At 52.2% G+C, this 19,577-nt stretch overlaps 1 protein-coding gene across 3 annotated transcripts in view; it reads right to left on the reverse strand.

Annotated features, from left to right (window-relative positions):
• The window catches only part of OTOF (otoferlin), a 32,809-nt gene extending 19,100 nt beyond the window's left edge, over positions 1 to 13,709 (reverse strand). For all 3 annotated transcript variants that reach the window (XM_082756517.1, XM_082756516.1, XM_082756515.1), the window contains exons 1-14: positions 13,535 to 13,709; positions 10,906 to 10,979; positions 9,914 to 10,040; positions 9,620 to 9,674; positions 8,314 to 8,445; positions 7,892 to 7,954; positions 7,190 to 7,274; positions 5,973 to 6,132; positions 4,838 to 5,024; positions 4,083 to 4,269; positions 3,622 to 3,845; positions 2,466 to 2,574; positions 1,923 to 2,106; positions 107 to 227 (exon numbers count right to left, since the gene is read on the reverse strand). In XM_082756517.1, coding sequence (XP_082612643.1) covers positions 107 to 227; positions 1,923 to 2,106; positions 2,466 to 2,574; positions 3,622 to 3,845; positions 4,083 to 4,269; positions 4,838 to 5,024; positions 5,973 to 6,132; positions 7,190 to 7,274; positions 7,892 to 7,954; positions 8,314 to 8,445; positions 9,620 to 9,674; positions 9,914 to 10,040; positions 10,906 to 10,954 — 1,683 coding nt within the window. In that variant the 5' untranslated portion in view covers positions 10,955 to 10,979; positions 13,535 to 13,709. The remainder of the gene's footprint in view (positions 1 to 106; positions 228 to 1,922; positions 2,107 to 2,465; positions 2,575 to 3,621; positions 3,846 to 4,082; positions 4,270 to 4,837; positions 5,025 to 5,972; positions 6,133 to 7,189; positions 7,275 to 7,891; positions 7,955 to 8,313; positions 8,446 to 9,619; positions 9,675 to 9,913; positions 10,041 to 10,905; positions 10,980 to 13,534) is intronic.
• Between the last annotated feature and the right edge of the window lie 5,868 nt (positions 13,710 to 19,577).

The raw sequence follows: 19,577 nt of genomic DNA on the forward strand, positions 1-19,577 counted from the left end.
ACCTAGCACCCAGCTCTGTGGCAAGCTGCAGAGGTGCTCAGGGTGCCTGGAAGTGCCTCATGGCCAACTCAAGCCCTGGCTGCCTCCCTCCCCGGTCCTCACTGACCAGCTTGTCCGCAATCTTGTCCATGATGTTGGCGTTATACAGCCTGCGGCGCTGGTCCTGCCACCAGCTCTTGATGTAGATGCAGGGCTTCTTCTCCAAGTAGGGCAGGTGGAAGTAGTTCCTGCAGGAGGAGGCAAAAGAAGCGCTCAGTGCCCCAGCCAGCACCAAATTCTGTCTCTTGCCTCTCCTATGAAGGCAGATCTGTGATGGGGAAGGGGCTTGCAGGAGGTCAGGCTGGGAGAAAGGGGGCTGACGTGAGCTGCACCCTCGAGGAGAGAGGCTCCAGCTCTCCCAGCACCCTTCCCTGCCCCAAATCCCATCCAGGTTGGCCATTACCAGGAGGGAATCCCACTCTGTCCCCAGCCAGAGCCCACCCAAACATAAATCTACTGCATAAAGCTGCTGCAGATCTTGCAGGGGTCACCCTTAGCCCCAAACCAGCCTCTGCTCATCAGTGAAGCCATCGAGGGTATTTCCATCCAGAAGATGTCAGCAGAGCCCCGTGCTCTGGCACCCAGAGGCTGGAGGCTCTGAGGAAGGGATCGTGAGCAGCTGAGCCCAGGCTCTCCAAGGGTGTCCCCTCATCCCCTCACCATTTGGTGTTCACCTGCACAAGGAGCTGGAGCAAGGGACCCCCAGGCAGACACCTAAACTGGAGTGCAAGCAGCCCCAGTTCAACGTGGCTTGTTTTGTTTCCCAACTGAGTTCAGCCAGCCAGCTAGTTCTGATAAATAACATCTATTTACTGGTAAAACACGGCTAAAATAATCCGCTGTAAGTACTTCTCACATGGTTACATCCAATTAACTTTCCTGAGTACAAGTCCTTTACTTGCAAACCCTGGGCTGGGGCTGAAGATCAGCCCAGACACACTAAGACATGTGCTGATCCCACTCAATTTGAGGTTTGCTGATCCCACTGCTTGGGGCAGAAAACACCAACCAGAATTTGGTTGCAGCTGTCTGGATCTCGTCTGTACGTTAAGGTCATTGCTACCTGCACACTACATGGCAATTTGTAAAGGAGGCACAAAATGTTTTAATTTTACAGCTGGGGAAACTGAGGCAGGTAGAGCAGAAGCACTTTGTCTGCTGACAACCAGATGTGCACCCACAGACTTTTTTTCCAGTATTTTATTTTATTATTATTATTTTTGCACCCTCCCCTCTCTGGGTGGCCGTGACCTTGTCTAGCTTTTAAGATCCCAAGTGACAAGAAAAACACAGCTTGTCCCAGCACAAATTACCTTCCCTGCTGAAATCCATGCCTTATCTCTAGATGGATATTGCCTGCCTCCACGTGGTGCCTGTGACATTTTTCTGTCGTGCAGCTAAATAGAGCAAAGAGGTGAAGCCCAGACCTCTCCTCCCTGACGTGCAGTACTGGCAGTGCCCCTCAGGAATGACCTGGCTTTAGATTAGTTTCCTGAACGCATGGAATTTACGTGTACAGGAATGGACCTGTTTTCTGAATGATTTTTGAATCCACTGCCTAGCCTCATCCCAGTTTACCACAGTTTTAGAGCACTGGACAGCCATGAGCGTTGGGTGTACAGCTGGCCAGGTGGGGGAGAGGTGAATTCAACCCTTGTTAGACATTAAAAAATCACAGAATCACAGAATATCAGGGATTTCAAGGGACCTTGAAAGATCATCTAGGCCACCCCAACTGCTGGAGCAGGGAATGGGGTTTTCTCCATAGGGAACCATGTCCCCTAGGCCTGCTACGCCCCGTGATGGCCCCATGGACACCCAGCACATGTGGGGACACACAGAGCCCATCTCAGTCCCTTTGTGTGGCTGGTTGGGCACGTCACCTGTCTGTGACCAGCGGCTTCATGGGCTGGGATGAGGAGACAGAGACCATCTCCCCGTCCTCGCCACCTTCATCCTCGCTCGAGTTCTGCAGCAGCTCAGACTCCTCCTCATCCCCGTCCCCTCCTTCCTTCTTCCTCCGCAGGACAGGCTTGGCCGTGCCATCGATTTGGTTCCCGTAATTACCTCGAGAATAAAACGTGAAACGAAGTCACAGGACTGTAATTTATTGGGGTTAAATGGGCTTGGTGACCTGCCTCTCGTTCAGGCTGGGGAGGTTTTAGGTTTTATCTGCAGGAACCATGGGGGGGACGGCAGAGTCCAGCTCTCCGAAATCTTGCCCAGAAGGCACAAATTGATGGCAGATCTCCATCCCCTGCTCTCCATCCCTGCCCCCTGGCTGCTTTACCAGGGCCCTCAATCATCCCTGGTCCGTGTGCTCTGGCACGTGGTAACATGGAAAAGGGGACAGACTCTTGGCTCTGGATCCTTCATTCCCCCCTCTGAATGCTCCCCAAAACCACCCTCACCAAAACCCAACCAACCTATCGTGACCTCGAAGTTGATGGGTTTGTCACCAATCTTCCTGTCGATCATGGTCGCTTCCAGGAAGGCTCCGAAGAGGAAGAACTCCTCCATCTTCCCAGTGCAGTTCTGCAGGGAAAATCCCATGGATCGGGGTTCAGACCAGCCCGGGGGATGCCCAGTGCTGGGCAGAGGGGTGCCTGGCCCCTCTCAGCACCCCAAGGACTCTCTGGAGGTGAGGTGCCACCACCTATGGGTTCTCAAGGACACCCTGGGGTGTCCCCCTCAGCCTGACCCACCCGAGGGGTCTCCAGGCTCACTGCAGAGAGAGTTTAGTTGAAGATTTGAGCCTAACGTTTAAATGTGGTGGAGAAACTGAGATAAATGTAGTGGAAAAACAGACCAGCCATCCCTCGTTTGTGAGGGACTGTCTAAAGGAGACTCAGGAATGTGAACCTGTTTGTTCTCCAATTGAAATTATCAAACCCTTCACCTGGATGCTCTCTCAGAACTGGAACAGCTTTATTTCCAGGTGGTTTCATTTCCCCTGGAGGTGAGCTGAGACCACTTCATTTCCAAAATGCACCAGATGTGCACTGCCATTCGACTGCTCTGTTTTTACTTCCAGAATTGGTTGGGAAATAGACTCCATAGCATCATATCACAGAATGGTTTGGGTTGGAAGGGACCTTAAAGACCACCCAGTTCCAACCCCCTGCCATGGGCAGAGACACCTCCCACCAGATCAAGTTGCTCAGGGCCTTGTCCACCCTGGCCTTAAACATCTCCAGGGATGGGGCCTCACCACCCCCGAGTGAAGAATTTCCTCCTAACCTCTCATCTAAATCTCCCCTCTTGTAGTTTAAAACCATTCCCCCTTGTCCTATCATTATCTGCCCAAGTAAAAAGTTGTTTTGGCTTCTGTTTTAACCCCGTCTTCACGGATGGGAGTGAGAACACTGGAGATGACCCTCATTGTCTCTAACTCCCAGCATCTGAATGATCACAAAACCTGAAACCCTTGCAGGACGTGCTTTCATTGTGCTGGGGGATCCATAATATTTAGGGCAACAGTAAATGAAATCCTCCGATTTTGACACCAGAGATAAATAAATGAGATAACCAAGACTCAAAACTTTCCACTGGAGACTGTAGGGTTAGGGGAGGCTTACGTACATCAGCAACTGATGTGGCCTGCTCGACCTGCACCTCGGTGGAGCTGTTGATCTCCGGGTTGCTGGTGTCCAAGATCTCCACAGCAAGGCTCATCAGAAGCCTGGCTCGGAAGGAGACGCCCTCGCCCAGGCCCTCGTTCAGCTCCTGGTGCTCGTCCATCAGGGTATAGTTGCGAGTGGAGCCGTACATGTTCACCCACGCGGGGCCGAAGGTGGGCAGGTAGCCTGCAGCAGACCAGACGTGCACGTAGGGAAGGGGGGTGTGCAAGGAGGGCACTTTGCTGGTGTGTGTGCAGTGATACAGACTTAAATATGCACATAGAATCATAGGATCATAGAAACATGAGGTTGGAAAGGACCTACAAGATCGTCTAGTGATGTGCGTGGGGAGAGAGCTTGGGCTATCGTGCTACACCTCTGCCAAAGCAATATTTCTCCATCTGCACCCTGCTTTAGCTTTACCTTTGTCTCCTTCATTAGAGATCTTCCGCAAGTCGATGAAATGGGTACCAATGGCCACGTCATTGACTTTGTCCGAGTCTCGAATCTGGACCTTTATTCGCTTGCACAAGGGGGGGAACATTTCTGTGAAGATGATCTGCTCGTTCCAGAGAGGCTCGTAGCTGCTTTTTTGCACTGATGTCTTCCCCTGCCGAGTGGGACAAGAAGGGTGTTTGACATCTCTTGGGTGGCCTGAGCTCAAAACCCATCACGACCCGAATTCCTCCTTGCTAGTGACCACCAAAACCTGCATTTTGCCATGAGGCTCCCCCCATAACAGGCTCTTCTCCTCTCCTGGGGCTGCTGCCACCCCATCCTAGTCTGCACAAGAGAGGGGAACGTGGCATGCAGCAAACACGGTGGTTTTGTCATGCCTCTGTGTCACAGAATCACAGAATTTCTAGGTTGGAAGAGCCCTCCAAGATCACCCAGTTCAACCTCTGACCTAACACCAACAAGTCCTCCCCTAAACCACATCGCCAAGCTCTACATCTAAACGTCCTTTCAAGACCTCCAGGGATGGTGACTCCACCACTTCCCTGGGCAGCCCATCCCAATGCCTTTTGGTAAAGAAATTCTTTACCAAAAAATTTCTTCACCAACCCTTTTGGTAAAGAAGTTCTTCCTAACATCCAACCTAAACCTCCCCTGGTTTTCTTTGTGCCAGGACTGCTCCTGCTCACGTCACCCCCCGGTACCGCACGCAGCTCCCTCACCTTCTGCCCCGCGAAGACCACCTGCACGTAGGGGTCCACCAGGTCCTTGTTCTCCCCAATGAGAGCCTTCTTCACGTTGGCCATGATGCTGGTGTTCATACGGGGCAGCCCCTCTGCCCGATAGATCTTGATGTAGAAACGAGCCCACTGCCTCTCCGCCGGGACCCCGTCTGGGAGGAGGAGGTTCCTGCAACGGCACAAATTGGGCTGGGCAGAGCCCTTGGGTGGCCAGGAGAGGCTAATAGGGGTGAGAAGCTGCCCCACTTTCTGAGCACCAGCCCCAGGAGGTGGAAAGAGGACCATTTCTGCAGCCCTGCATTTTATTGCTGTCCTACCTCCACCCATCCTCCTGTTTTGGGATGGGGAGGGATGGTTTTGTAAGCAAAATCTTAGAGGAGCTGCTTGAGGTGCCACTGGGACCATCTGCATCCCACCAAAGGGTATAAGCATTATTGTCAGTGGTGTCTAGGGGACAATTTTAATTTAATTCATTTTTTCATTCATTTAATTCATTCATTAATTCATTAAAGTTAATTCATTTAATTAACTCATGTAATTTAGATATCTAAAGCAGATCATATTAAAGGGATGTTAGAAGAGCCTTTCCTTTATCATAGTAGAAGGGGTGATCATTTTTGGGTGAGACCTGAACTCCACCAAATGCCTTTTATTGGCAGGTTTTTTTCCTCTTCTGGGAGAAGAAATGAGAGCCTTGGGGGATGATGTGGACAAAATAATTTCTAGAGGAATTGCTGGAGCTGCCCAAGACAAAGTGACATGAATATAGCACAGAACAATGACCTGAAGCAGCTCAGGTGGTGCCTCCAGCATTTTGCTCCTAGTCTGGGTTTCTGACCGTGTGGTGAGAGGCTGGGAAGTGGATTTTAAAGCCTGTGGATGCACATGGAGATATTTAATCAGCCTGAAACATTTGGGGCTAGAACTATGTTTTAAACACTCCTGGTTTTTGTTTGCTTTTTTTGTTGTTGGTTGGCTTGGTTTGGTTTTTGTTTTTTTGGGGTTTTGATTTTTGATCTGGAAATGCTTCTGTCCTCATACAACCCAAGGTAAAGAGGCACGAAAAGTGCCTTTTTCCCAAGAAAGGCTGTGTGAAGCTGGCTCTGCAAATCCTTACCCTTCGATATCGTCCTCCTCTGTCTCGTTGGCTTTGTGAGGAGTCTTGATGTTGTCACCCTTCCCTACGACGGCGATGTCGCACTTCAGGTACCCCTTCAGCCCGGCCGTGAGGTCCTCGGGGTCGGACAGGATGGCCCACTTGTGGTAGAACTGGTGCTCTGGAAGCCAGGGGACAAGACAGTCACTGTCAGAACGGAGCACAGCAGGATTTTGGGCAGAAACTCCCGAAAAATTCATTAAAAGATCTGTCTCGTGTTAAAGACAGAGAAACGATGGGATAAACTGTCTGAAGAGGGATGTAGCCTCGAAGTCATTAAGGCCTAACGTGCCTTCTGGCTGCTGTGAGACAGATTTCATCCTCATGCAGTGATTTTGGAGCTATCTTTTCCAAAGGGATGCTGATGTGTTCAGCTCTGGCATGCTGCAAGCGTGGAGCCCTCAGAGGGGCAATGATCAGAGCAGGCATTTCACAGGTCCCCTGGGTGTGTGTTTGCTTTGTCAGCCCCCCAGGCAGGGCTCAACGCGATTCCCTGATTCAGGGACTGGGCTTTTTAGGCAGAAGTGGACTGGATGAGCTTTCCAGGGACCCCTCTGCACCTCCTTTACACAACTCCCTAATCCCATCCGTGCCTGCTCTCATTGCCCGTGCTTAAGGACAGAATGCCAAAAGCGTTCACTTCTGGTTTACAGTTCTATAAAAAAAGTTTCCCTGAAGCAGATGTGCTATAAACGAGGCCCATAATCACACAGCAGATTTCAGGAGTGCTCATTAGGCCCGTCTGCACTGAGTCACTGCGGGCTTCATCAGCAGCCAGCAACACGGCAGCAGCGCTCATCAACCTCTTTCTCTTTTTCATTGCACATTCTCCCTTTCTTGGTTTAAATGCGAGCCTTTAAGATCCTCCTAGGATCCCAGGACCTTGGGCTGTTTGAATGGTCAATGCCTTGCTTGCAAAGCAACCCTGGGCTTCTGCAGAGGGTCAGCGGAGAGCTGGCACGTGCAGAGGTGCCACCTTACTCCAGGTGGGACATGCCACCTCCTTTGAAGGTGCCAAGTGCTCTTTCTTGGCCACAGAGGGAGTACAGGTGACTGGCTTATGTCTGGGACACTAAATAAGTGAGATTGGCATCACCCAGGGGAGCAGTGCCTGCCTTGCAAAGGCGTTTATTCAGGGGTGCAGGCACGCACGGTGGTCCCACAACGTGGCCACGTACCCGGCTGGGTGTAAACGGTTCCAACATCCATCTTGAAGGAGCCTACCAAAGTCCCGCTGCGCAGGAGGTTTTTTGAGTGGATCACCTGGAAATCAAGAGGAAAAGAAATCAGCGATTTGCCCATACCCTGGCTTTTTCCAGATGTTTAATGTCAGGCAGGAAGGGAGCTGATGATGCATTTTCCTTGCTCGGTGCAGGACCTTAGTCTGTACTAGGACCCTAAGAGGCAGAGCTGGCAGCTCTTGCTTAGCAGTCTTGCAAGCCTGTGTTATTTAGATTGAATAGAAACAATGCAAAGAAATTAATTTTTTTTGCACCAAGGTGCAGTTTTCCAGCCACTATGGCAACAGGACACCAGGGCATTTACATGAAAGGTCTTTAGGATGATCAAAATCGGTGCCCTAATTAATTCCTGTTGTGGGAGAAATTGTACAGACGGTCTGTGCATGGGATGGATGTGGGGGCTCCTAATTAGTGAGCTAAAAAAACAACAATCAGCCACAGAGGGCACAGCAGACACGGCAGTGGAGCTGTGTGGCCCCAGCAATTGAATGCCAGTGGCAGAGAGGGACCAGGGTGAGGTTCATAGGACCCAACACCTCGGCCCCTGTCAGGGACCTTACATCCATTCCCAGTGCATGAGAAAAATGGGGTCGTTTTCCTTAAAACCTGGTAAAAAGGACAATGCAATGTCTCACTCACGGACAGCTTGATGATCTTGTCGAACATGACGTCTGGGGGCACGTGGAAATCGAAGACGAAATACTGAAAGGGAAGGGGCAAGCGTGAGGGCAGGAGAGCAGATCTTTTCGGGAAGAAAGACAGCATTACGGCGCTCAGTCTGCCAGGAAAACCCCAGCTCCTGGCAGCATCTGCGGTCCGAGCAAGCAGGAGGAAGCACTGACTGCTTGGAAAAACCGAGAAGAGGTCGGCACAGATCACTTTGTACCATTTGTAAAATGCCAGAGGGCAAAGGCTCCCTTTCTTTTTCTCTGTGGTTTGAGATTTTGTCTTATCACGACAAAAACTGACAGAAGAAAGAGACCCCGGGTGGCAAGAAATCCCATTTAATTGACTGTGTAGAAACAGGGGGGGCCGTGAGCATCGCTGGGGGACAGACCCACCTCGTTGTAGTAAGGGCAGTTGGTCGATTCCTTCATGGACGTGTATTTCTTTTCTTCTCCGACCTCCACGCAGACCACGGGGTCCATGTTGAGCCCCACCAGCTGCCGGGCCTCGATGATGGTGATGCTGACCTGCGGAGAGGGATTCGTGGGCTTTTCCCCCTCGAGGGCAGCATCAGATGCTGCTCCTGGACTCCCATTTTGGTTTTGAAGCGTTTTCATCACAGTGTTGGCAGTTTTGGGGTTTCCTTCTCACACCAAAGACACCAAGCTGCTCAAACAAGCCCGAGAGCTGCGAGGCGGTGAGAGCAGGAGACCCAGGGCATCCCTGATCCTTCAACCCCAGAGCATGGAGCATGGGTTTGCTTCCCACAAAACATAAATTACGGGGGATTTGGGGAGGAGAGGCTTGGTTGGTGACACCCCAGCTGGCCTAAGGTGCTTCTCCTAGAAAATACAGAGGGTGCAGTGCTCCTGCAAGGCAGCTGAGAAAGGGTAACAGAGACCCCTGAGGAGGAGGGCATGGCACCGTTCTGAAATCCTCTCCTGGCAGTGCTGAAATAACCAGAACTTGTGTCCCTTCTGTCTGTTGGCTGCATTTCCTTCCCCCTCTTTATGTTCTGGTTGTACCTCTCCTGAACCAAGCACACTCACTGCCCGAAAGCCTCACTGTTCGGTCTAGGTTCATTATGAGTCTAATTAAACCTCCTCCACATACATACTGCTCCTGTTTGGTCTCATCTGGGATGCACAAGCGGATCTGGCAATGCTCCGCAATAAATCTCTCACAAAAATCGTTCTTTGCATCCTTCCGAGGTGTCCCCAGGAAGGTGTTGCTGTGCCAAGAGGCCAGGACATAAAGCGAAATTGCTGCCGACTCGGCACGCCTCGGTGAAAATGAGGAGAGAAACCAACTTATGAGTCACGCCGGCTCCAACTGGTGAAAAAAATGGGAGCAATATGGCTCATATGAGCCTTGGGAAGCCAAATGTGTGGTTCTTCTAGTGCCTTGGAGGTGGGCTGCTGCTATTATGGGTTAATCTGGGCTTTCTGGGCTGATAGGATGATTGGATTCAGGATGGGGAGCCACACCAGCAAGTGGCTTAATGCAGAGCGCGTCCTCCTGGTCCCCGAGCTGTCCCACGAGCCGAGGGGGACCTGCTGGGATGAGGAGGTTCTGCTCCTCAGGCAGTGACTCTGCTGACATTTGTGGTCTGAGGAGTTTCAAATAAAAGCTCTCGGTCTGCCTCTTCCTCTCCTAAAAGCCTCCTGTTGAGCATCCTCCCCTCCGAGAGCTGTCGCCTACCTGGTAATCCATCGGCCTCCCAGCACTCGGCTCCATTTTGATGTCGGGCTTGGACCTTTTTGGGGGGGGAGCAGAGGGAACCATCAGTCAGTGGACTTGCTGCCGGATGGGACAGAGCATGGGCAACCCTAAAATCTTCAGGGAAAACCCTTCAATGTGAGGAACACAAACTGCAAGCCACCGCGGCACATTTTGTGGGACATTTCCAACAATGCACGGGATGACGTGATTTTTCCTTTACCCCCCTGTGCCAGCGTGCCCCCACTGCTTGCACAAGCTCACGTTGGCCCTCACCTTTTATTCGAGACATTGGTGGTTACGGCTGTGACGGAGGCCAAGGAGATGGTGTCCGGGTCCAGCCCCCCTCCGAGCCTCATGGCTTTTCGGTCCAGGTCTTCTGCCTCCAGAACAGCGGGTTCATCTGCATAGGTACAGGGAGACAAAGGAATGCCTCTCGTTGTTTCCACCCAATGAATAATTAAAGGTGCAGAAAAAGGTAACCAATACGTCCTATCGACCTCCCCCCGATAACACAGAGAACAACGGGCGCCGGCTCGGCTCACAGGCAGCCCGGTCCGAAAAGGATTAAAAAAGGAGGTTTGCCTCACGTGGCATTTTATTCCACCCGGGGAACGTGCTGTGTATGGCTTTGTGAGGGCAGCAAGCTTTGGAAAAAATGAGAAATGAGAAACGGCTTGGACTGAAAGGGGTAAAACAACACTGGAGCAACACTGCTCCTAGGGTGCAGGTTTCCAGCCTCTTTACCAGCCTAGGCAGGCCCCCAGCTTGCTGCAGGAGCAAGGAAAATGGTTTTAAAATAAAGGAGGGGAGAATTAGATGAGGTATTTGGAGGAAATTCATCAGTTAGAGGCTTGCCCTGTGGGTGCTCCATCCCTGGCAGTGCCCAAGGGCCATGGCAGGGGATGGCAGTGGGGTGGGGGGCTTTAGGGTCCCTTCCTCCTTCCCCACAAGAACACACTGCCCTGATGCTTTGCCGTTGAAACCCAATCTTCGATCTGGATGGAAACAGCAACAAATTTCTGACTGCTGCCCCCCGTGTGTCTCCGGGAAGGCGTCTGGTTTCAGGCAGCCCCGCGGCGGCTGAGCCCATCCAATTCCCCATGGAGATCTCTTCTTTCTGCACCAAGCACTCCCTGTCCCTGAGTTATGGATGGGCTGTGGCCAATGTGAGCCCCTCGTGGGGTCTCTCAGGAGCTTTTCTGGGGTGTGGGAGATGCTGGAAAAGCAGCACAGCAGCGGGGAACACTCCTCCTCCCGGCACCTACCTTGCTTCCGATGGTCATCCTTTGTGGGACGCACCTTGCCAAGCTTCATGGCTGAAAAAACTCCTTTCCCAGCTCTGAAAGGGAAAAAATAAAAAAATAAAAAATAAAATTGAATCCTGTGTTTTCAGTGCAGTTGTCTGGGATTTGGGTGTGAGAAATGTAGGAGCTTTCCACGGGTCAAAGCAAGAGAGGAATGTCAGCCGAAAGAGCAGACACGGACAGCTGCAAACAAGGGCCAGGACACCAAAGTCCCCATAAATACGAGTTTTGGGCCTCATATTTTCTCAGGAATGCCCCACGTTGGGATAAAACTCAAGGCTGGAGCACAACAGCAGCACCAGCAAACCCTTCCTCCTGCCCCATGGCCCCACTCTCTGCTTGCCCCTGCTGCTCCCTTCCTCTCCTGACCCCCGTGCGATTGCTCCCTAGGGCAATTACCTAAAAAAAAAATAAATAATTCACTAAAAATTACCAATTCTAGCCACCTTGGTGTGAAAAATCAGTAATGTCTTTGGCTAGGTGTGCTGCAAAGCTGTGCAGGTGCCCCTCGCTTGCAGGGGACCAGGGTAGGGGACCCCAATTGCCGTCTGGGCTGGGGTCAGATTCGCTCAGGAGGGTTTGGGCTGGGTGGGAAAAGGTTTGCAAATTGCCTGCTGGTTGCTTTCCAAAAATATTAATCCCTTTAAGCCAAGTGTCAGAAGGAAAACTCCCCCTGGCTCCAAATGCTGCAGTGGGATGCAACCATAAGCGCTTCGGGCACCCAGACCCTGTTTTACTTCCCCATTTCAACAGAGGCATCTCGGGAGTCTGAGAGAAAATATTTGGCTGCTGGAGCTGAAAATTCACCTTGTTGTTAGCCTCCATTTACACCTCATCCAGTTCAGAAGGAAACGAGACAAAATTCAAGTGGTTTTTTTTTTTTTTAAATGGTTGCATCCCAGGGTGTTTTCTCAGCTCACCCCATTTTAATGAATTTAATTCATTAAATTCACCATTTAAATGAATTTAAACCATTTAAATGACCATTTAAATGAATTTAATTTCTAGTCCCTGGCTTGCTCTGCTACAGCAGCAAATGCTCTGAGCTGCGTACAGCACGGCACTGCAGGGTGACCAAAAATGCCCTCAAAATGCAGCGCTCAGCACACGACAGGATTATCACAACACCGGACTGCTCTGAAATACAGATTGAACCAAAGGTCAGAGATTGCTGAAGGCAACAACGGATTTGCAGGCATTTCCATGAGGATTTTTCACTCTTATTTGGGCGCAAGTCCGTGCTGCTGGTTGCAAAGAGTTGGGAGCTGCAGAGCTGCACCCGGCTGGAGGTAATGAGGATTTTTAGCCTCAAGAATCAGCTGAAAATCCCCAAAAGCAGCCACAGCAGCTGCAGGAGTGAAACCAGCAGAAGCAGGATCAGACGGCGCGATAACTCCTTTCTAAATTAAAGAGCAAATTGCCGGAGGGGTGCTTGGGCTTTAGCTGGGATGAAGCAGTGCTCGAGGTCTCCGGGCACTCTCTGGTGGCTGTGACTTGCCCGCAGGACCCCCAGACAGGGGCAGCCTGGAGGATGGGTGAGGAGTGGGATCTGTGTTCCCAGAGCTGTTTTGGGGGCAGCAGCACTGTTAAACCCTCTGAAAACACCCTTATTATGAGAAAAAAACAGCAGCTCAGGCTGTAAATCTCTGCTTTGAGGCTGCTCCCCCCTGCCAGGTTTCCTTCCAGCCCCTCGGCAAGCTGCACACCTCCAGTGCTGGTTCTGTTCCCTTCTTCTCCAGGAATTTCTTAAAAAAATGGGGAAAAAAAATCCCACCAGTCCCTGAGCTGTCGTGCAGGCAATTTGCTTGCGGATGGCTGGTGATAAAATCGCTGTATCTGTCCGGGGAATTTAATTCCAGAATCGTGGAATGGTTTGGGCAGGCAGGGAGCTTAAAGGTCCTGGGCTGGCTTGGGGCCATGTGGGACAAGACACGTGGCTGTGGCACTAGGGGACATGATTTAGGGATGGGACTGGGTCAGGTTGGTGGCCCTGGAGGTGCTCAAGGCCAGGTGGGAAGGGATTTTGGGCAGCCTGGTGTGGTGGGAGGTGTCCCTACCCATGGCAAGGGGGTGGAACTGGGTGGTCTTTAGGGTTCCTTCCAACCCAAACCATTCCAGGATCCCATGAAAAGGCCCCAGAAATGGGAAATAGATATCCTGAGAGCCTCTAGCCCACCCGTGAGATGAGCCTCAGCCCCAGAGCAGGGTTCAGAGGGCACCCGGCCATGTCCCCATGCTCGGCTCAGCCCCCCCTTCTTCCCTCGCCCTGCCCCTCCTGGTGTTCCCCCAGGCACTGCAGCCCCAGGGGGATGAGTATTTAGGAAACAGCCACCGAGGAAAACCAAAAAACACACAAAGGAGTGGATTCGGGTGGGTTTTGGCAGCGTACATGGCAAATATCAAGGAGAAGGGAAGAAGCAAAGGACCAGGAGGAAGCCATCCCAAGTGCTTTGGGGGCAGGCACCCAGGTAACCCCCCCAGCAGCTCCGACCCCATCCCAAACCCCCTCGGTCACCTTCTCCAAGCCAGATGAGCACCGACAGCTCCCAATCGCTGCCCCCATCCCCTCCCCATCCCGCGGGGGCACTACCTTCACCCGCTGGCCACCAGGAGACACGGGAAGAGCTCCGCCGAGACGGGAGATCCACCAACATCTACGGCAGGACGGCCATCCCCTCGTGCCCCATGAGCAGGGATGGGCAACCCTGGCCAAAATCCACCTTTTTGGGCACAGCAGGGGTTTTGGCAGCGTTAAGGAAAGGCCGTGCCAGCCCCTCTGTTGCTCCTGCCGGGCTAAAACACGCAGGGGAGGCGGCAGGAGCCGGCGGAGAGCTGATACTGTCCCCACATGAATATTACATGAGCTGTGAACCTGAGATGCCAGCACAGGCTGTGCCACAACCCCCTCTGCCACTGCCTGGCTTTAGCCTCCTGCAGCACCCTCCAAAATCGTGCCAGCTGCTGGCCCGCTGCAGCCTGGTTTGGTGTCTCCAAGCGAGCTTTGCCCTGTATTAGACACCAGAGCATCCACGCAGCCTCCCACGGTGTGCTTCCCGCGGATTTTCTGGTGCCTAACAAGGGTTTGAGATGATAAATTGTCTTGATCTGATGGAGGAAGGCACGTCCACAATTTTGCAGCTCCAAGGAGAGCACAGCTCGCAGCAGACCTGCAGCACGTGCAGGGAGCTGTGAGCAGCCCCTCTCCTGGGCAGCTCCTGGTTAACGATCTGGTTGTGGGTTCCTGGTTAATTATTCAGGGGTAGGACACTCGAATCATTGCTTTCTACTGGGGAGCTGAGAGCAGGGAAAGAGAGCGGGGCTGCCACGGCTCATTTCTCTGCAGGAATTTTATCCATAAAGTAGGTTCTGTCCCCAATGTGTGCCAAGGACAGACCCCAGAGCCACACCACCCTCCAGCCCAGGCTGTGCTGGAGACCCCATCCCAAACCCCAACCCCATCCCCAGCCCTCTTCTCCCCCTTCCACCCAGCCTGTGAGGGCGACCAGCAAGGACCAGGCTATCCAGGGCAGTGATTTTTCTCCCCACCTCTCTGGGACCGACACAAGCAACTGGGATAAAAACAAGGCAAGAGGTGAAGAAACGCGTCCACGTGGATAATGTGGCAGCCTGAGCCGTGGGCACGGAGCTGCAAAGCTGGTGCCAGGTCTTGTTGGCTGATAACCCGTGCCAAACCCCTTTCCTGCCCCAAATATCCAAGAGACCCGAGCTCCTCCGGACCCGAGAAGCTCAGATTTTAAGATTTAGGGAAGGGGAGAGCACAGCAGGTACCAGGCCAGCCCCAAGGTGAGCTAAAACAGCTGGAAACAAGGAGGAGGAGAAGGAGTGGAGAAAGCAAACCTACTTGTGCTCCTTCGTCTTCTCTCTGCCTTTGCTGGAGCCGGTGGCCGGGCATCAGGGGAACAAAAAGCAAATGAATTTCAGTGTGTTTCAGGAGCTCCAGCCAGCCCAATAAAGCAGTTTTTCGTCCTGCATCTCCCCTGCTCCTCAGGGGTGCTCCCCATCCCCAGCTGTGGCCACGGACATCTTTTCTCACCCAAAAATTAGGTGCAGGAGGAGCGGGGCTCTCCTGCTCAGCCCAGCACGGGCAGGGATCAGCCTGGGGCTGGGGGACAGCTGAGGAAATCCACCCAGAAAAGCAAACGCTGATGGCAACAGCTCGGCTGGGCCATCTGCATTGTAAATCTGCCCGGGGTGGAGAGGATTTAAATCACGAGTCAGGTACCTGAATGGCAACACGAGGTGTCTCTTCTCTCTGCCCTTAGCCTTAGCTCTGCAACCACAAAGTTCAGGTGAGATTCGTCCTGATGCGGTGACAAAACTTGCACCAGCCTTCTGCGCTCAAAGTCTTGCTCAGCAGCATGCAGAAAGCACCGAAAAAGCCCAGCTCACACGCGTGCCAGAGGAGGAGGTGGGAATGGGATGGATGGATGGATGGGTGGATGGATGGATGGATGGGTGGATGAAGGGATGGATGGATGGATGGATGGATGGATGGATGGATGGATGGATGGGTGGATGGATGGATGGATGGATGATGGATGGATGGATGGATGATGGATGGATGGATGATGGATGGATGGATGGATGGATGGATGGATGGATGGATGGATGGATGGGTGGGTGGATGGATGGGTGGATGGATGGGTGGGTGGATGGATGGATGGGTGGATGATGGATGGGTGGATGGATGGATGGGTGTATGAAGGAAGAGAAGAGAAGAGAAGAGAAGAGAAGAGAAGAGAAGAGAAGAGAAGAGAAGAGAAGAGAAGAGAAGAGAAGAGAAGAGAAGAGAAGAGAAGAGAAGAGAAGAGAAGAGAAGAGAAGAGAAGAGAAGAGAAGAGAAGAGAAGAGAAGAGAAGAGAAGAGAAGAGAAAAAAGAAAAGAAAAGAAAAGAAAAGAAAAGAAAAGAAAAGAAAAGAAAAGAAAAGAAAAGAAAAGAAAAGAAAAGAAAAGAAAAAAGAAAAGAAAAGAAAAGAGAAAAGAAAAGAAAAGAAAAGAAAAGAAAAGAAAAGAAAAGAAAAGAAAAGAAAAGAAAAGAAAAGAAAAGAAAAGAAAAGAAAAGAAAAGAAAAGAAAAGAAAAGAAAAGAAAAGAAAAGAAAAGAAGAAAAAAAAAGAGGAAGGATGGAATGGCACTGCGATAGATGGACAGAGACACAGACCTATATGGAAGTGGACAGATGGAGGGATGAATGGAAAGAATTGCATTGACAGATGAATGGAAAGGAATTCAATGAGATGGATGGGTTTTATTGAGATGGATCAATGGGCAGATGGAGAAAATAACATTAGGATGAGGTGGTGGCTAGTAAGAACTGTATTGGGGTGGGTGGGTGGGTGGGTGGATGGATGGATGGATGGATGGATGGATGGATGGATGGATGAGTGGGTGGATGGACTGATAGCTAGGCAGACAGATAAATCTAATCCTCCAAGCTCCTTCAGAAGGCTACCAAGTAAAAGGATGTCCTTGTTGGTCATAGGGGAGAACAGACCAAACCCAAAGCCCTGCCCTTTGGGGAGAAGGGAGCGGGGTGAGCACAAGAAAGCTCTGCCCCCAGTAAGAAGAGGGCAGGAAGAAGTTAGGATCCTTCTTTGGGGCCAAACACCGTGCAGGGATATGCCAACACACGCCACCTGCATGCACACAGCATGCCCAAAGGGCCTGAGACAAGAAGGGAAACCATCCCCGGTACCTGAGGTCTTCGGGGTCTTCGCTGTTTGGAAGAGACACAGCCAGGAGGATGAACGTGAGGAAGAACCAACCCCCCAAGCAGATGAACCCTCCCACGGCCCACGGGAGCCCACCAAAATAGGGGAAAGGAGCACCAGGTGCCATCCCCACCCCTGGAGGATCTCCTGGAGATGATGCTGAGGTTCATTCGCTGCAATGCACAGCGAAGGGCAAGGTCTTGCTCTGGTCTTGACCAGCACTTCATGGCCAGGCAGCAAGGAGGCACCGTCCTGGCAGCAGGACAGAGATCCTATCCCAAATTCTGCATCCTCTCCACCTCCCCCAGCAGCAAAGCACAGACCTCCTCCTGCATCTCCTCCGGTGACCGACCCTGCGTCAGCACAGGGCTTGGCACTAAATGGTTTTTTAAGTTCCCTTCCAGCCCAAACCATCACAGGATTCCCTAATTTTATGACCAGGATGGGCCAGGATGAGGGCGACCCCCCACCAGCCACGACGTTTTGGTACCTTGCTACTGACTTGTATCCGTCGTTGAACTTAATCCTTGGCGAGGCACCAAAAAGAGAGAAAAACAACCAAACCATCAGGCTTCTTGAAGCATCCCACCAGCAGCAGGGCACACGATAACCTGGTCAGTGCCTTCCAGGCTTCTCCAGCCCAGCTGCTGGTTGCTGCTGCTGGATGTGCCCAGGATGTGCTGCTGGATGGTTTTTGGGAGATGGTTTCATTGCCTTTTCTCAGGACAAAAAGGACCCAGGTTGGCCAATTGTGCTGGTGGAGGCAACGTGCAACACCACAGACGTGTGTGCCCAAATGGTTTCCATCACCAAATCCAACGCCAGAGCTTGGCAGCGACGCCAGCTTTGGATCAAACGAGCTGTGAGGGTAATTAGTGAAGGGCAGAGGGCTGAACCCGGTCGGGCACGGTTTGGGTCTGCTGGGCACGGACAAAAAAAAAAAGGCACGATCAATAATTCACCGTGCCCAGATTGCTTTCGGCTGAGGGCTCTGTGCTGCCCATCAATATTTCAAGGCCAGCAGCTATCAGGTGATGTGTGGCGGGGGCTCGGGTTCAAGGCGGTGGGCAGAGGCGATGCGCACACAGCCCCATCCCACCGAAATTTGGGCAGCAGCGCTCTGGAAGTGCCCATCAGAGGGAACCCAGGGGCAAATAGATGGCAAATGGATGGATCAGGGCTCCACGCAGCTCGTGTTGGGCACTGATGGGTGAGCAGGCTCCGACTGGAGAGCCCTGGTGAAAGGCACAGAGCTGGATGTGGCAGATCTGGGCCCCCCAGGTTTTGACATTTTGGCCTGGATTTAAGGAATTGGCCTCTGGAGAGCAAGACTTTGAACGTGGGGGTATTTACCTAAAGTGCTGATCTTCTTCTGCGTCGTCTCCAAGGCTGGGGCATTTACAGAGAGAGGGTGGAAAAATTGTGATAAGAAGTCAGAGGGCTCCTCCGTTGTGCCAGAGTTTTTAAAAAAGGGATGATTTGTTCCAGGACAGGATAACCTCAGAGCACAGCACCACAGCAGAGCACTCCACGCATGCCTGGAGACCCACAACCAGTTTGAGCTGAGCCTCACACCGGTCCCTGCAGCCTCGGCACGCTCTGTGCCCCCGCAGACTGGTTTCTGGGGCTGAGACTGGTCGAACTGGTGGAGCTGAACTGGTCCCCTCCGTGCCGACCTCCTTCCTCGCCTCTGCCCTTCTGCTTGGGGTGAATTTGCTCAGAGAGCTGGGGAGCTGCCGGGTGTTGGCAGGACTGCAGGGACAGGGGTGAAGCCCCCCGTCCCAGGGCTTTGTCCCAGAGGTGGGACAGGCTGCACCGACATTTTCTGCATCTTTCCCTTCCCATTGCAAGCTTCCAGCCCTGTTATTCCTGAAAAAAAATGCCTCTTTGGGATAAATCACTGCAATCTCCCTATTTTTTTTCCAGGATAATAAAAATAAACAACAATAAGTGGGCTGGGACCCCCATTTCCAGGGGTAACATGCCTCCAGCCGTGTGTGCAAGCAGAGGATGAGCCCAGGCTCCCAGGGGATCCATCAGGCAGGGGCCAAGCCATAAGGAAGCCACGTCTGGGGGCTGTATTTTAGGATTTTTTTCCCAAAGAGCAGCCTCCTGCTGTTGTTCAGCCTGCCTCTGAAATAACAAAAAAATAATAATAATAAAAAAATAGCAAAATGGCTTTGCGTCTGCACTTTCTCGCCAGGAATCCTGCTGGGACTTTTTTGGGGAGCAAATGGTTGTTCCTTTGCACCTGGGGCCAACCCCGATGTTGGCCACCCCTTCCCATCCACCCGCACCCACCTCCGAGCTCCTGTGCCCAGCTGCAGGAATTCAGCCTCAGGGGCCGGTGGGTTTGGGGACAAAGCTGTTTTTGTCCAGAATATAAGCTCGTTCCTCTTTCATGAGCATCTTTTGGGAACTGCAGTTGTTTTTCTGGTGATGGAAGAGGGACCTGGAGCACCTGATGGAGGAGTTTGCCTGCGGGGCTGAGCTGCAGGCAGCTCCCTTGGTCCCAGCTGGCAAATTCCTAGCAAGCACGGCACTATTTATGTGCTCCTGGTTGCTGCTGCTGCTCTTCCCCTTTCAGGCCCGTTTGTTCTCCCCTCCTGCACCTTCCCAGGAAAGGGAATTGGCTGAAAAACAAAATAATGTCCCCAAAGAGCCACAGCCACGTACCCCTGCACTGCCAGATTAAAGGTGCAAGGGCACGCTGCCTGCCTTTGAAGACAAACTGCCTGGCACACATCGCACCCATCCTCATTTTCCCCATCCAAATAAAGGTTTTGGATGGGAAATAATCCCAAATGTGCCCTGTGGGGCTGGGCCCTGGTGTCAGCTTGGTGCCTGGGTTTTACCTGAGCTTCTCTTCGCTGCATCTCCTCCCCGAACCCTTTCTGGGCAC

The sequence above is a fragment of the Aythya marila genome, assembly GCF_965140915.1.
Source record: "Aythya marila genome assembly, chromosome: 3".
Lineage (NCBI taxonomy): Eukaryota > Metazoa > Chordata > Aves > Anseriformes > Anatidae > Aythya > Aythya marila.